Source organism: Gallus gallus, chromosome 15 (genome assembly GCF_016699485.2).
Source record: "Gallus gallus isolate bGalGal1 chromosome 15, bGalGal1.mat.broiler.GRCg7b, whole genome shotgun sequence".
Classification (NCBI taxonomy): Eukaryota; Metazoa; Chordata; class Aves; order Galliformes; family Phasianidae; genus Gallus; species Gallus gallus.
The window spans coordinates 5,657,426-5,674,549 of record NC_052546.1 but is presented as its reverse complement, the minus strand read 5'-3'; the positions used below and the strand labels follow the sequence as shown (position 1 = coordinate 5,674,549).

The following is a 17,124-nucleotide window of genomic DNA, read 5'->3' as shown; positions in this document are numbered from 1 at the left end:
GTAACACTTCCTCTTCTCTTACAGATGATCTCTCTGGAGGCATCTCGAGTTTTTCGCCGCTTTGCTTCCTGCTCAGCTTTTTCCTTCTCTTGCTGCACTGATTTAACTACATCCTGCATCCAGGCAGGACAGAACCAAGCACATCAGCTGAGGCATGAGATATATTCATTAAAACATTAAAAATCCTCAAGCTAAGATGAAACATAAAGCAACTACCAGTCAAAATACCTTCAAATTCTCCTCCCAAAAGCCCGCTCTGTAAGGAAGAGCTCTGCTACAGAAGGAACTCTTCCTTTACAACACTCCTTATGGGAAACATAACCCTTGGGGCTCGTGCTGCTGGCTGATCCCTCAACAGGATCCCGTGCAGAACATGATGTTTCACATAGCCTTCTAGAAGATATCAAACTTTTGCTATTGAACTATCCTCACCATATGCAAAATAAATTGTGTAGCTGCAACTGTTCTAAATTACTGGAGTGGAAACATCCCACAGCTGCGCTGCATTCCCACCGCCATTTGTTCAGGCATAAAATATACAAAAAAAAAAAAAGAAGGAGGTAAGCGACGCTGATTTCCCCACCTGTCTTCTAATTAGCAAGCAGGAGGTTTAAAGTAAACCACACGGAAACACTTTTCACCTAGAGCAAAATTCATCTGTGAACCTCGTTGCCGCAGGGTACTGCAAAGGCTGACTATGGAACTGGGGTGAGATGGTTGTACCAGACGGGACCAGCAGCAGCTCCTGCACAGGACGGTCTCCCAGCCAGTGGACGATGAGGAACTGGAGGGACTCCACAGCCACAATTGTTTTTTTTTTATAGATGGCATAGTAGTATTTAAAGCTCAGGTTTTCTCTTCTTGAACTCTGAAAGCACATTCACACAAACCCTACTGTATGGCATTCAACCCTGGAAAAGAATAACACTAAACCCACCAGCACAGCCCTTTGTGCTCCTCTAAAGGACCCCACGGTGCCACCCAAAGGGTCCCCAGGGTATTGAAAAGCTGCCTCAGCACCAAGTCTCCATCTTCAGTCAGACCCACAGCATCCTACTGCAACCTCTCACTGACCGGCACACATCTCCTGCTTGCAAAACCATCCACTGGTCCCATTCTGCTGATATAATTTGGGAGATGTATCCCACCTGACACAGTACTAACAGGTGAACAAATTCGTTCAGATTCCCTTGTCAAAATGCATCCTTTCATACACATCTCTGTGGCAGATATTCAACCGGTTGATTGCCCTTTCTATTTTACCATCATTTGAATAATTGTATGCAGTACTACAGATTTTCATATTTTCCCAGTGTTTTTTTTTTCTGGACAATAGCAAAACACTTGGAGCATCACAATAACGACTGCTCACATTTATCAGCCTCCTTCAAAGACATTCCCTCCATTACCTGCACCAGCAACTCAGCCACAGCTGCTGACCGAAATACCATCTTTTGGCAGCAGGGTCTGGGATTGGGAAACTGTCCAAAGAGACACACACCAGCACTGAGCCTAGGCTATGGTCTCTCAGCTCCTCCTTCCACTAGTTGCACTGCTCTCACCTTCAGTCTATTTTTTTTTTTGCTTGGGACACAAGAGGCACCAGAAATAACAAGCTCCTGTGAGAGAAGGGAAACCTGGAAAGAAGCTGTCTGCTCCAGCAATCCCTACACAGGGAGCATCCTCAACACAATGCAATGCACACAGATCCTGCATAGTGGGCAGATGACACACTGCTTGGGCACGAGCACAAAATGAACACGCTGTGAAGCACAACTCTTTTTGGAAAACCTCTGTAGGACAGTGACTCACATCCCAGAGCCCCCATGCAAGCAGACACTTGATTCCTGGAGCAAGCCAGCAAGGGGCTCTTTCAACCCCTGGCAAACAATATCCTTCACGTCAGCCAGCACCATCCTCAGCCCTCCTCTCCCCATGGTCATTCCAACCACCGACACTGGGAATTTTGGCAGTCATGAGCGTGAGGACAGTCCCCATGGGATGGAAGGTGAGGGCAGGGAGGAAAGAGAAGGACTGGACCCTGCAAGAGTGTCCTGGCTGCTCCTCTTCCTCCCCACAGTTCTCAGAGCCTTCCTTCCTCCTCTCTGGCCTACTGACGGCTGTGGGGAGAACTGCTGGGCAACACAGGGCTGAGCCAGGCAAAGGTGTACAATAAATTACACTTAGCACCTAGTTATCAGTGCCACAAAAGTGCAAACTCCACAAAACACACACGTGCAGAACAGTCAGCAAGTCCAAATGCCTCTAGGAAGCACCTCAGGTGAAACACTGGAGTGCCAAAGAGTGGGAACTGGAGGTTTCCAACAGCCCTTTGCCCTTGTTGTAAGGAAACCTCTGAGCCATGGGCATGGCTGCCAGCTTTGAGCTCAAAGAGCAGTTTCACTTCCTTCCCGTGCCACTGCCCTCCATGCAAGGAGCGATTACTGGAGCCCAAGCCACCAACAACTTCCTTTGCTTGAGCTGCTCCTGCAACACATTGAGCAGTGAGCAGACCCGAGGCTGGGGAGGCATTACAGATCCATTTTCCACCTTCTGTTTGTTATGCACCTTGACCTCACCAGCCTGTCTCTATGACTGGTGACTTATAAAACCAACTCTGCTTTAGCTGAGGACTAAGCAAATCAAAACCATTTTTAAGATTTGCATTTTTAAACCATTTCTTTCTGCGACGAGTTGGAAAAGGTGAGAAATCCTTCTCATGATGAATGTGCATTTCCAAAAGCAAGCACTGCACTTTCATACTAAAGCCTGGGTGCTAACAAACCTGCTGCTTTCGGGCTGAGTTTTGCCCCATCTGTACTAGGTGCATACAGGCACCCTGAGCTGAAAGTCGGAATTAATAGAAGGGGGTGCGAAGTCTTGGGACTCCACACTAGTGCATATGCAAAATAACGTTCTGCTGATGAGCAGTGTCTATTTAGGGTGTCCAGGAAAGGCAACAGGCAGCAGAAATTTGAATAAGCGCTCGCCTGCATGCTGCTGTGTGTTAGACACACACATATAGCACAGCGGCTGCTCCATCTTCTTCAAAACCAGCCCCAGGAATTGGCGCTGTTCTGGATGCCAGCACAATATGTTAGCAGCAATTATTTTCTCAATATTTCGGCTGATTACCTAACACACTGGCACATTTGCTCAGTGTCGGCACATGTTGCAATGCACCTTGCCATCCAGCACCTCATTTGCGGTCCCTCAGTCACTCTGCATGGCCATCAGATGCAGAATGCGAGCAGAATGATAACCGGGTGGGGAAGCTGTAAGGGAAAATGTGTCGCTTGGCATCATGTTCCACAGCCTGCATTCATGGCATCTGAACATTCAGCACCATTGCAGCTGAAATTGGGGTGTTGAAAAGAAAGGGAATAACTGTGAGGAGCAGAAGCAGAGACACCAGGAGGGTCTCTGGCTGGAAATGGGCTGCAGAGATCAGACCTGCACGCACCGTTCCATGGTAACTGTGTGCTGTGGTTAAACACTGCAATTTGGAGTCAAGCTTCCAGAGCAGCAGCACATCTACACATTACAGAAGCATACGGTAAGCACTGCTTTACCTACTAACAAGCAATTCAATTATACGTACCCAGCTCAATTGGAACTGAAAATGTACAGGAGGTCACCAATAGCAAAACAAAGAAAAACTGAGCTGGTAGCAAGAGTATAACTGGTTACAGTGATGTAAAAAAAGGGACAGCATTGTCACTTCTATGAGATATGCAAAATGTAAAAGCCTCAAAGCCCTGGCCCAGTACCAGAGAGTGAGAGAGGCACTCAGCCTCCCAACCACAGCCTGCTTTCTATTTTTCAGTTACACTTCAAAGCATTTCACCATTTCTGGCTCCATTACCAACAAGACCCACATTCCATCCTTCCCCTGAAGCAGCTGGGTATCAAAACCCAAGCAAACCATGCAGTCAAACATTCCTCTGTTTAGGTTTCCCCCCATCCGAGGGAGAACATTGCCAGTACACCCAGTGAAACCCACAATGTTCTGTTTCAAAAAGTGCTCCCCTCTGGTCTGTTTACTCCTTGCTTCCCACACTGGGCTGCTCAGCGCTCCAGAAACCAACCTGCAGCCAAATGCGAGAAGTCAAAAGTCAGACACAAATCAGCAAATAGCTCCCCTGCTTCGTGTAATTCTGAAGGGGCAGCAGGTTGCCTGTGGTAAATGAATGGGATGCACGAGGAAGTGATCCCTGCCTGCGGTGTTCCCCAACCAGCTCTGGAGGAATGCACAACACCGAGCAGATCTCCAAGGTCCCAACAGGATCTGGTGTAGGGCAGTATTTAAGTCATTTTCTAAGGGATCTGTGTGCTGCCATTCTTTCTGAATGGGCTTAAACACTGGAAGATGCCCCCACATCTCACAGCTGGAGCCACTGGCACTCATTTTAATTTCACAGGTTTGGCATGGCTGAGACCATTCTCATGTAGAAGCACGGCGGTTGCCTGAATCTCTGCTGCCTGGGCATTGGCTGCCTTCCTGGAAATTCAGAGTCACAACATACACCTATTTTTTGAGTTTCCATTAGGAACTGGTTCCATCAGGAATGATTGCATTTGCAAGAGCTCAGGAGGCAGGAAAATTTGAAAAAGTGTTCATGAGGCTGGGCATACACTACAGCTCTCAGCTTTTTCTCCTTTCTTCAATTAAAAAAAAAAAAATGCATCCAGAACTACCACTGCATCCACTTCCCCCATTTCCCTCCAGGAATGATGAATCCCACTCTAGCTGTAAATTGGATCCCAGGTGTACTCATATATATTATACATACATAACAGCTACTTATGGGCATAAGGGCTCTTGCACAGTTACTGTGGAAACCAAGGTATCAGATTTCCTGGCTCCAAGACTCTACCTTCTCAGCCTTAACGTGCATTTACCTTGAATAAATCACTTCTGCGCTCTTCAGCCCTGGAGTGTCCCTTGGCCAGACACCTTTAGGTTCCCCCTCAGGAAGCCCTATTTAACACATCTCACAAATGAAGCAGGAGTAGAGAGGCTCTATCTGCGTGCAGGCTCCTGGAGGGGATGCATCCTGCAGGCACAGCTCCTGCTACAGATCCTCACTTCTCCTCCTCATGCACTGGGGCTTTGCTTTCTCTCTGATACGTTCATGACAACTTGAGGTTGAACTTAGCGAGGGGAACTTAGAACTTAGTGAGGGGAATCATTCACGAGCCACTGACCCATAACTAGGTCTGGATGGGGACACGACACAAGACACAATGCAGTGTCCCAAGGAGGATGGCAATGCACCCTGCTAAGGCTCCAGAGGGACAAAGTGACCCTTCAACATTCATTTCTTCCAGCTCTGACCATGGCCACACAAGAGCCCAAAGACAACTGGATGCAAAGTGCAAATTCAGCCCAGGTGTAATCCCAGGGTTCACTCACTGTGGGGCTAAGCCTGAGCCACCAGCTTGGCACAGAGCTGTCAGCACCATGCTGTGAGAGGCACCTCAGCACCCAGCACAGCATTCAGCACATCACAACAGCCCAGTGCAGAGCACAAGTGACAGCAGCGGCTGTCAGGTATCTCCAGGGCCATGCACTGTGAGACTCCCAGATTTTTCCCCAGACTGTTCGCTGAACTCCACAGCAGGACTGCTTGCATCTCGTTTGCATTTCAGGATCTTTATTTTCAGGAATACCTTTGGCACTCCCCCCACCACAGTACCAAGCTGTTCAGCCAAACCACCAGGAAGACACGAGTCTGTTGATTCTTGGTTCAAAAGCATTTTTGTGCTCGTCAATCTGGAAAAATACAATCGTCAATCACACGGTCTTCCTGCTACACAGAGGCTGTGCACACCAGCTAACACCTTCATCAGCTGAAACATGAAAGGCATCATCGATACACAGCGCGGTGACTTGTTATAATCCCCGGAGTGCAGGCAGGGCCTCTTCCTGTAACAAGCCAAGCAAAAACACGACCTGGCTCAACGGGATGTCAAAGCGTGAAATGGTACGTACTTAACCTCTGCACTTCTGAAACAGCACAGAAAGATCCTATGAAAAAGAAATCACCACAGTCCTTCCCTTGTTAGCTTTCAGGAAGGCAGGAAGGAAAGTTTGCATACTGCTACCCTCACATTTATTAAAATAACTACACAGCTCAGTTGTTCTCCTTTCTTGCCATCTTCTGGTTCTTTGAAGACCTCCCTCCACTTGTCCTGCTGGCTTGCAGGTTGTGCAGCCAGTGCAGGAAGCCTTTATCTACTCTTACCTCGCACTGCCTGCACCCTGCCCTGTCCCCGGCCATTCCCCTCCAGCAGCCAAGGTCTCGGGCTTAGCAGCATTGTACTGGATCTAGAAAACCAACATTCAGATCTGGCAGGATAAATCAGAGTCATCATCAGCCTTGGCAGCACCTTCCATACCCAAGGCAAGTTTGGGGTGTTTAACTTCCATGACAATTTGGCATTACTCTATTAGCAGTCATTGTCAAAAATCCTGAATTTTTTATGGGAAACAGGACCACATCCTTCAAAAGCTGCTACTGTTTCAGGGAAAACCTCCCTGCACTTCGCATTGTCCCTGGGAGTGCCGTGATGTTTCCAGCTGGAGCCCAAGGGCTGTTCAGACCCTCAAGGAAAGCCAAATATGAAGCAAATCAGTTCAAACTCTGTGCCACTTATTGCTTCCTTATGACGCTTAATAATCCCTCCCCACACTCCTGTCTCATCTCTGCTCGCCTTCCCATACCACACGGTTGCTAGAAGCGTTTGGTCTTGCCTTCCCTCTGCTGTGCGGAGCAGCCTGAAGGCCCAGGAGCAGAACAGAGCTATCACAATGGGCTGGAGCCCGAGGTTCAGCTTCCAGCTCTCAGACAGCCTCAGTGCCCCTCTCCAGCTCAGTTGGAAAGCTGCAGCTCAAATTTCAGCCTATGTTAAGTCACCACTCAGCTCTGCTCCTTCACCAAAGAGAGGGAAGCCAGGAGAGCCTTTTTCTAAAGCAAAAAAAAAAAAACTTTTTTTTTTTTTGGGGGGGGGGGGGGGAGCGGTGGAGGGGAAGCAGAGAGAAGGGTGGAGGAAGGAAGTGGAAACACATGGAGATGGTTTTTGTGCATCAGACAGTGCAAAGAAAGGCACAGGCAACTTTTCAAACACCAGAATGGCTTAGCGTGATTTGTAACCAAGAGCAGGGTTAAATAAACAGCTCCAACGGCAAACAGCAAACTTTTTTTGGGGTGGGGAATAGACAATTAAGGCAGCAGGACCTGCTCAGAGACTTCTGCAGAAGACCAAGGTGTTCGTATCTTTTTGTACCACAGAGCCACAACGTGAACTTCTGACACCAGCATCTCATTAAGGAGAGACAAAGACCTAACACGGGCTCTACTGCCAGCACACCACTGCCCCACATCGCAACCTGCAAACGTGACACCCAAGCAGTGCTCCCGTGCTGACTGCAGCTACAGAGTGCCTGACCCTACATACCATGCTGGCATTCATCCATCTTCCCAAACATGTTTATAGTTGGCTGCAACTCTGTTGCACAAGAGTAAGGACAGTAGACACATGCCCAGAACAGCCAAGAGAGGAGGGATGCCTTCCTCATTTTATTTTTTCCTTTCTAGCACATTAGGGTATCCCCTCTTAAGCCTGCCAGGTTGAGCATAAGGGATCAAAACCTCGTTGCTAATTAATACATTCTCAGGTCCCACCAGCCTCCCTGGCCTGGGAACATGGGCCAGCCTAGATCAATGAGACCTTAAGTAACCAAATTCTTTCAAAGATTCAACGGCAATGCAAGGGCAGCCAGGTTTGGAAAGACACACATTAAAAAAACAAAGCATCCAGAACAGTGACATTTTTTCCTATTTAACACTGAGACACGCACTACGTTAATGCAGCAGCACCTTTCCTTCAGATCAGCACTCTGCAAAGTCTGCACCCATGGGAGCAGCTCCCCCTGCCCTGAAATGCAGCCACTTCTGGGGTGAAAGCCCCAGCACTGCATACCACTGGAGAAACCCACTAAATGCCAGCTGAACACCAGAAACTTTCATGAATAAATGGAACTGATATCTCATGCTCAGGACATTTACAGAAGACAAGCCTTCCTGGATGGAAGAGGTTTCCTTACTGAAGAGTTCTTGTATACCATGCAGTTTCATTTGTTTGCATTACTACTATAAATGCTGGGGGAAAAGGGTCTGTTATTTGCAAAGATCTCTGTTTTGACCATTTCTTGACACAGCCAAATAGACCCAACGTGTCTATTGAAGCCATACTCACATTTGTTGCAACAGCGGTCCCAAACAGACACTCCATGCAACGTAATTTCTGTCTGCTGGCACCACTCCACACTGTTAAGCTCTCCTGTCCCTTCAGCCACAAATGCCCCAGGAGAGGCAGCAAGCTCTGCTCTATTATTGGAAGACTCAATGGAGCACATCCCCCACAAGCCAGTTACCTCCCCCTGAACTGACTGAAGGGAGTATTAAAACCCAGCAACTGTCTTCTGTTCAAACCAGATGGCATAAATAGCTGGAGAGCTATCAAACAAAGTATACATTCAATACTTCAGCATAACATGAAAGCCCCGTTAAGCAACTGTGTGCATACATACACACCCACATTCAGGGACCAGAGCAATGGCAGAAAATGCTCAACTAACTGCTCCAGTGGCTTAAGTGCTCAGGACATCCACAGCATGAGCAGTGGCCAAACTTCCATGGCATGTTCTGCTGAAATTATGAATTACAGCAAACAAACAAACCAAAAAACCTAGAGAATGGCATGTCACATTCAGCTCACTGAGAGACACTGAGTAAAAGAAAAAGCCACCAGGAACCCAACACTCTGAATGACACACACACACAAAAAAACTTCTCCCTGCCCAGGTTTGAAGCGTTGTAGCTCATTTCCAGCTCACTTACCTCGTCCATCTTTTCCGATGTTGGAGTCTGGTCACCAGGCACCATTTCTTTAACCTCCAAGGTCTCGACTTTGGAGGCTCTGTTCAGCTGATCGATGGGGGTCATGCTGGCCTCTGATGTCCCCCTGGAATTCTGATTCAGAGAAGCAGTCCCAGGGATGGGCTCATCATCATCAGAGTCAGGTAATGGCGTGGGGCTGATGTCCTCCAGGCCTGTGCTGGAAGGGCGTGAGGAAGGCGTCTGAGCTCTGTAACCAGGCTGAGAATTCGAACCATACATTGGGATGGGAGAGAGCTGAGAAGAGGAAGAGGAGATAGGGCTACCTTCCATTCGGACCTCGTTATCTGAGTCATGCTCATTAAGAAAAGGTAACTTTGTTCTCTGCTCTTTTAAGAGCATCTCAATCCTTGAGTCTAAGCTATTATGCTGCATTTCAGACTCCATAGTGGGGGTGCCAGGGGTCTCGCTCCTCTCTGGGGTCTGAGAGAAGGATGGTGCGCTCGGCTCAGGAGCAGAGTTCGAATCTGGTAAGGGTGGAGGTTCCTCCGGTTTCTCCTTCACTGGAGCAAAATCAGCACTGGTGGCAGCACTGCTTTCTACGACCATCTCAGCGGGAGGCGGTGCAGGCCTTCGGTACTCTGCTTCCCTGGAGGTTTGGGCAAACGGCTGCTCCTCAGACTGGGGGAATACGGCTGGTGCTTGGTAAGGAGAGAAGGCAGACTTGTAACTCGAAGAACTCGAGTGGCTCAGGGGAGGAGTGTGAGAGAACTGAACTGGCTCCTGCTGATGGGATTTGAACGTACTGAACTGATGCTCTGTCCCACGGAAAACACCAGGAGAGTTATGAACATAGTGATGTCCTCCCGGTCGACGGTTGTAGGCATCTGTAAATTTTGTTTCATGTCTCCTGTGTTTGTACCCACTGTCCTGCCCAAAGTGGTACACCGGCGTCGTCTGACGGCTGGAATACGTGGAATCCTGGGAAAACGGCGTCCCTAACCGTGGGGTGTGGGGCGTTCCTTGGGACTGCGGGGTGAATTGACTGAACGAGTTTGGGGTGTCCTGCCGACAGCTGGAATAGGCTGTGTCGTGGGAAAACGGTGTGCTGCTGTTTGGGGTGACAGATGATCCCACAGAGGAAAGGTTACTGTCCTTCAAGCGCTTCAGGGAATCTGTCAACTATAAAAACAGAAAAGAGAAAAGCACCTAAACACTCACTTTTTAGATGCTTATTCGTCTAACCCACCTGGTTTTCTGAGGAGTACCTGGGAGTTTGCATTGATTTCCATGACAAAAAAATAGGTTAGAGTATCCTTGAAAACACAAACCATTATCCATTATGAACCATTCCCCTTGATTTGAAAACAGCAAGCAAGGAGAGGAACTATAAGAGGAGGAGGAAGGAAGCCAATAAAATAGTATTCTTCATAAGCTACACCTGAGAGCATCAGGTGACCAGCAGACTTGCATAAATACTTTCAGCTATAAGAATTTAAATTTCTATTTATATGTCTTGTCTAAATTGCAGAGAAGAAAATGACAAAATCCTGTACAACAAGAAAGTTTGAGAACGTTTCTGAGATATCAAATTAACTTTTTTTTGCAAACAAATCCAAACATCCAAATCAGCAAATCTTCAATCAAACCTATATATCAAGCCCATACGTGAAAGCAGAGGCCTGCTGAAGGCAACATGCCTTACGTTGGTTAAGGAGCTGCACACCACTACCCTTGCTACCAAACGTTTGCCTGCAACAATGAAGGAGAAGGCTACAGGTATAAAAGACTGAGAAAGTTCCCAGCTGCTAAAAATAGGTTTTACATCCCTCCACCAAGACAGTGCTCAGGTAGAGTGCTACTGAATACAGCGTTTGAAAACTGAAACCCTACAGCTCTACAGAGCAGCCGAGTAATTGCTCTGCAGTTGAGTTCACAGGCATATCCAGGGGGTTTCTAGGAGAAGCCCTGCTCCCACTCAGACACTGCTGAGTCATAACAGTGCCCTGCTAAACATCAGCGCCAGAATCAATTTTCCATAAAGCAAAGCAAGAGCTTCACCGTGCGTCCTCCTGGTAGAAAGAAGCAGGGCTGAGCTTCAGCTCCCCAGCAGCACACCATGTCCCACTGGTCAGACCACAGAGTAGCTGCTGCCTTCCCACACACAGGTAGGTGAAAGGATCCTTCCCATGATCTGCATATCACATGCCAGCACCACTAAACTCACCATGAGCTCACACCTGCCTGCTACACTCATGCATTTCATCCACTTACTTATGCAGACTCTGCTCCTAGTGTGATCCCTTGTCAAGACCATGACCACATGGACATTAGGATTTTTCAGATCAGTGGGATTTTTATATTCAATTCACAGCCATTAAGCTGTCCTGAAAACACCTGATTACAGAATTAATGAAGTTATGGCATTCTAGGAAGTCATAAGAGCACAAAGAGGTTGAGAGGAAAAGTTTATACTTAGAAGCTTCAAAAATCTCCTTCAAAACTTGATGCCTTGAATTGAGTTTCTAAGCTATGATCCGAGCCAAAGGACATCGAGACGTGCTAAAGGGGCTGAGGAACCCACACCAACAGGCTTTGTTTCCTTTTGCACCCCTCACTGCAGTGGGGTTTGTAGAGGAGCAGTTACCTGGACAAACCCATATAGAGATCTGTTCCTTAAGTACTGAGTAAACCCTGGGAGCCCTCGGGTATTTTGCTGACTGCTTTTCTTAATAATTGATACCAATGACTAATTAAGATTCTGGTGAACTGATGCCACTACTCAAGATCAGATGTTTCCCCTCTTTTAGCTGAAGAATATATGGGCTAAGAATTACGTGCTGCAGATGCTAGGCCAAATGTAGCACTGTAAATCCTTCCTCCTGCCTTCAAGGGAATAATGTCAGGGACAGACCTGATCCCATCATCCTCATAACTGCCCAAGTTTCTAGCATTAATAGGGCACATGCTGTTGGTTCTATAGATATTTTTCATTCAAAAAGACAAAGAACACATACCACACTATGCAAATGTGGGCATACAGATTAGCCACATGCACTACATTCACAGTTACATCTCCTGTGGCAAGATGATCAAGGTGTCTTTTAAATGTGGATTAGTAACATGCACTGAAACTATGAACAGACAGAAAAAAATGAAGCTAAACTGAAAGTCTAAAAAAGCAAAGTTCAGTGAAGTGTTTGTTTGGAATTCTGTAGAAGCTACCCTTAAACAAAAGCCAAGGAAACCATACCTGGAGGGTTTCATTCACAGTTGGCGATGCATCCTGTTCAGTGCCTACGGGAAGGGTCTGAGGAGTGTAAAGACCATTAACGAGCAGTTCGTAGAATCGCATGCGGGTTTCACCTGCACAAACCACAAAAGAAGAGTTTAATAAACCAAAATAATATGGCCTATGTAAAAATATGCATTCCTTCTATTTGCTAACACTCACAGCCTGTTGCATCCCTGCAAAGGAGGAGCAAGCAACACCTCTGAGATTTGTTTGTAGAGATCATTTCTAAATAATCTGCAAGGCCAAGTGAAGTCAGACACTCCTTTCTCAAGCCAAGACAAAGAGGTTTCCCAAATCCTTTTTCCTCTTCTCAGTCTGCTTGGCAGCTGTGCTCCTTACCACGCTCTCTGGAGAGCAGCAGTTTCCCTCCTCTCCAAAGTGCCAAGCAAATAGTTTGCAGATTTAAGAAGTGAAACTCTGACCAAAGGGACAAGCCTCTGCCAACACCCAGAGCCGCTCCAGAACGCTCTGCTAACACACCTTGCTTTCAGAAACTGGCTGCTATAAATGCAAACAAGGTGCCTGGGAATGCCGAGGACAAAACCATTAGCATTGCTTTTCCAAAAAGACACTGATATTTGTTTTCCTTAGTTCAAGGTATGTGCTCGATAGCATCTTTCAAAGAATAAAAGCTAGATAAACAAAATGCCCCCCTATCTTGCTAGTGATAGCCTTTTCATTCCTAAATCTCTGAATTCTAGAGAAAACACAGTTTGTTAATATTAGATTTTTCATTATTTTGTAGTTTAGTAACCCAAACCTTCTTATTTTGCAGCCTGTAAGAAACTTGTCACCCACTTCAAAAGGAGCAGAACCAGACCCCAAGACTGCCTGACTTTTGCTCTGGAAGATAAAGAACAGATACAAAAATGGAAGGGCTAGCACCTGAGCTCAGCGTACGGGCATCTCCCCTAACACAGGAGAACATGATTGAAGGAAAGGTCCTGCAGGAGCAAACTCCATGCTCCTTGCGAATCACTGGGCAATTTAAAAGTAAAGCATCCATGGCCTGATTCTGCACATGGAAAGGACTGATTTATTTTGAATAAACACTGCAGATGAAGTTATTTGATTCTCAGATTTCATTTCATAAAGCCTTGAGCCACATTATCAACTACATAAAGCGTTCAACTGAAGTCATAACAAAAACCCATCTCTTCAAGACAAGGCTTAAAATGCTTGGAATCATTAACACTTGCACATCCCCAGGAAACCACAGCACTGTGGACACAGAATTGTTGGGTTTACTTTAAAACTGGTTTTTAAATAAATGTAAAATAGTTGTTAGAAAGTTTCATATTTCCTCTTGGAAAACTTACACTTTCATTTTCAAGGAGCTTTGTGTGTAATGACTCTTAGCTATCTCTCTAAGGCCAGGCCATTATTATGTCCACTTTGCAGAAGGATACACTGAGGCAGAGAACTTGCTTTAAACCAGCCCACCTTAGATAAGAGAACTGAGTTATTAGTTCCAGATTCCTAAGCCTGTGCTCAGGCCAGACAGACAAAACACCTTCACTCCTAATATTTATTTCACAAATGTACATACACATACAGACACATACATATGAAGAATGACCTAAACCTGCTAATGCTACCTTAGGAATAATACTTTTACTGGACTCTCTCAGAGTACAAAACATTTACAGTGGTACTCTTTTAGAATGGAATAGATGCAGCTGTGGAAAAAAAAGAAACATTAGAAGCGCCCAGATGGCAAACAAAACAAAATGCAATTTAAAATGAAAATTTTGATGTTTTTTCACAAGAAAGAGGAGCATTTAATGTCCTTTTCCCCATGTGCAGCTAACTTTCTTGAACAGCTGTCTGCTCAAGACTTGCAGAGTAGTTTATGAATGGAGGAAAATCAGGAGGAATGCAGTACAATCAGCATGTTTAAACACCTGTCATTAAGACATCCACAACTTACGAGCCAGCTTTACCTTGCATTACTAGAACTACAAATTTTGGTTAATTTTTTTTAAATGTAATTTACCTTTCAGTTTCAAAGTAAGCAGGGGAAAGAGCCTGCCTGTAAATATTAATGATAACAGAATGTCAAAGCATACATATATAAGCCAATGTTAGCTTACAAGAGAAAGCACTGAGCTAGTACTGTGATTTTGTTTCTGCTGGGGATCAGTAATGTCAATTAAGGTCTTACTATACCCTCTTACCACGTGTAGCATGCCAACTGCTCTACAGACTGCACACTAAATTGTTGAAACCTTTTAATACAGAACAAATGTATCAGCAGTGCGCTTTTTTCTCTTTTCTAAGAAAATGGTGCTAACAACGTCCCCTTCCCAATGAAGGGTGCAACAAATCAGCTTTTAACTAGAAATGTAACATTCGGAAGGCAGAAGTCCAAGAGACAGCTGATTTACATTGAGGTTGCTACACATCTTTAGCTTTAGACAATGTTTAAGATTTGGGTACATTTTAGCAAAGTCCTTCACTGACAGTGAAGGAAAAGAGAAACCAGTAAGATGCAATGTTTCCACACCAGGAGAAGGTTTATGGGACTCCTCAAGCTCAGGGGTGGACCCGGGAACTGGCTGGGACACGGCGGTCCTGCTGCTTTAAGACAGCTTCTCACTTGCACACACACTTGCATGCACACTCATGCTGTCAAGCGCTGGGCATGCCTATGCTGCCAGCCTAGAGTTTGCTGCTAAGCATCAATGAAATGCCAGGCACGCAGCGGCCAGCACCCACAGCCAGAATGAATCCCCACCTCACAACACCAGGAGCATGAAGTCTGTACAAAAATCCAAACACCCCAAGCTGTGGGGGGACGGCAGTCCGGGGAGGAGGCTGAGCACAGCCAGGACCCTGTGGACAGGGCAGGATGGCAGCATTTTGCAAATTACAGGGCTGTCTCCTAGCAACAGACAACACATTGTGCTCCACGTGACTTGCTAAGGGCCCAAAACGCAACACACACGCAGGGGGATAGAGCTCCCTCCATACTCATAACCCCAAGCTCTTGGGGCTGCAAGAGGAGCTGCTTTAGCAGGGGAAGAGCACAGACACTGCCAGCCACTAACAGAAGGCCAAAACAAGCCGCTCACCTTTTGTATCCAGCTCCACGTGGATGATGTTGCCCATGACAGAGGTGTTGTGAAGGTGCTGGACAGCCTCCCGGGCACCTTTGACAGTGGCAAAAATCACTTTGGCGATGCCCAGGTGCTTCTTGTTCTTGGGGTTGTAGAGAATCTCCACCTCTTCCACTTCACCGTATTTCTTGCACATGTCGGTTAAAAAGTTTTCACGGATGTTGTCATTCAGCTTGGCAAAGGTGACCTGCTTGGGAGGCACTGGCCCCACGTAAAACTCATCAATCTGGAAGCAGGCACAAGGAAGGGGAGGGCAATACAAATAATCGGCATCATCAGAGAGCAGAGAGAAGGGCACTGGGAAGGCATGGGAGGGAGAGGGTTAAAGCCTCCTGCAAACTTCAGGGAAAGAAAGCAGCCTCTGAGGAAGAGCCCGGCCATGCACTGAAATAGCTCTGTCCCCGAATACGGAGCAGTGCTGTCAGTAGGACCCCCCCCCCGGGCTGCCCCCCACCTGAGGGAAGCCCCCAGACACAGCTCAGAGCTCCCAGCCACCTCGTTAGGCAGCTGCACCGATGGCTCGTGGTCTTTACGGAACAGGATTATTATGAAATGGTTTGCCAAATAATAATGTTAATAGGAATGGGACTGTCATTTAAACGGTTCATTAAACTGTTGGGAACTTGGGCTGCACTCCCGGGTAAACAAGAATACAAAGCTAAATCAGAAAGTCAGTGGTGGTACCTTGAATTTGGGGACAGACAGCTCCAACTCCTTCGTTTTGGTCCATATTCGCCCTATTCTGGGATCCCTGACACAATCCACAGGAGCGATTCCCGAGTTCTGGGAGGAGGAGGAGAAAAAGCACAAAAGCAACAATAACAGCATTTGGAATTTAAGGCAGAAATAAAACAAAAACACAAACCCTGAGGAAGCAGGGGTTGTCTCAAGGGAAGAGAAACACACACACATACACACACACACACGTGTCAAATTGCAATACTGCTGGGAAATGCACACAGATTGGAAACACAGAAAGAAAGCTGCAGGTTGGGGCTCGGTGCCGGGCTCCTGACAGCTGAATGCACAGTGTCAGGTGGCCCTAACTCCGGGGGCTGTCCCCAGCCCTCCCCCCAGCACAGGGGGATCTGCTACCCAGGGGGACCCCAGCCCCAAAACAGGGGGGTGCAGGACAGGGGGGGCACAGTACAGCGGGGGGAAATCCAGGGCCCCCCCACTCACCGGCATGCTGAAATGTTGCCCATCGTAGCGGTAGAGTTTGTGCTGTCCTTTTTTCAGAGCCGGGTCAATAATCAACTTGTAACTTCTCCAATGGTGATTTCTTTTCTCGACAGAAGTGCTGGCTTGGGTGCTGTTCTCCATTCCGTTGATCCAACCTGGGCAATGGGGAGCGGAGAGAGGGAAGACAAAATACACGGAAAAGCGTGAAGTTAAAAAAAAAAAAATACTCAACAAAGAGCTTTTTTTTTTTTTTTTTTTTTTTTTTTTTTTTTTAAAGCGAACCCCACACCCCGGCACGGAGGAAATCCACCACGAAGCAAACCCTAAAATGGGGGGGACCGCCAGCCGAGTCCCCCCCCCTCCACCCCAGCAAGACAAGAGAAGAGAGAAGGAGGAAAAAAAGACCCAGTCTCACTTGAACTCTGCTTTTTGCCATGATCTTCAGGGTGCTTGGCTTTTTCCCCCGCCTTGATCTCTCGGAAAGACATCGCGCTCGGCGGCCGATCGTCTCCGGGCGGCAAAAGGCGAGCTCCCCGTCTCACATGGGGCCGGTTACCGGCGCGGACTGCCCGCCAGGCTCCTGCCTCCCGTTTTCGCGAGCCACCACATATTGTGTGTGCTCGCT

General features: G+C 47.0%; 1 protein-coding gene across 2 annotated transcripts in view; it reads right to left on the bottom strand.

The window, feature by feature from the left end:
- SETD1A (SET domain containing 1A) overlaps window positions 1–17,085 on the bottom strand; it is a 45,190-nt gene extending 28,105 nt beyond the window's left edge. The window contains 6 exon segments of one of the 2 annotated variants that reach the window (NM_001030661.1): window positions 8,907–10,085; window positions 12,157–12,269; window positions 15,273–15,543; window positions 16,002–16,100; window positions 16,500–16,654; window positions 16,915–17,085. In NM_001030661.1, coding sequence (NP_001025832.1) covers window positions 8,907–10,085; window positions 12,157–12,269; window positions 15,273–15,543; window positions 16,002–16,100; window positions 16,500–16,654; window positions 16,915–16,987 — 1,890 coding nt within the window. In that variant the 5' untranslated portion in view covers window positions 16,988–17,085. 2 annotated transcript variants of the gene reach the window in all.
- Window positions 17,086–17,124: the final 39 nt, after the last annotated feature.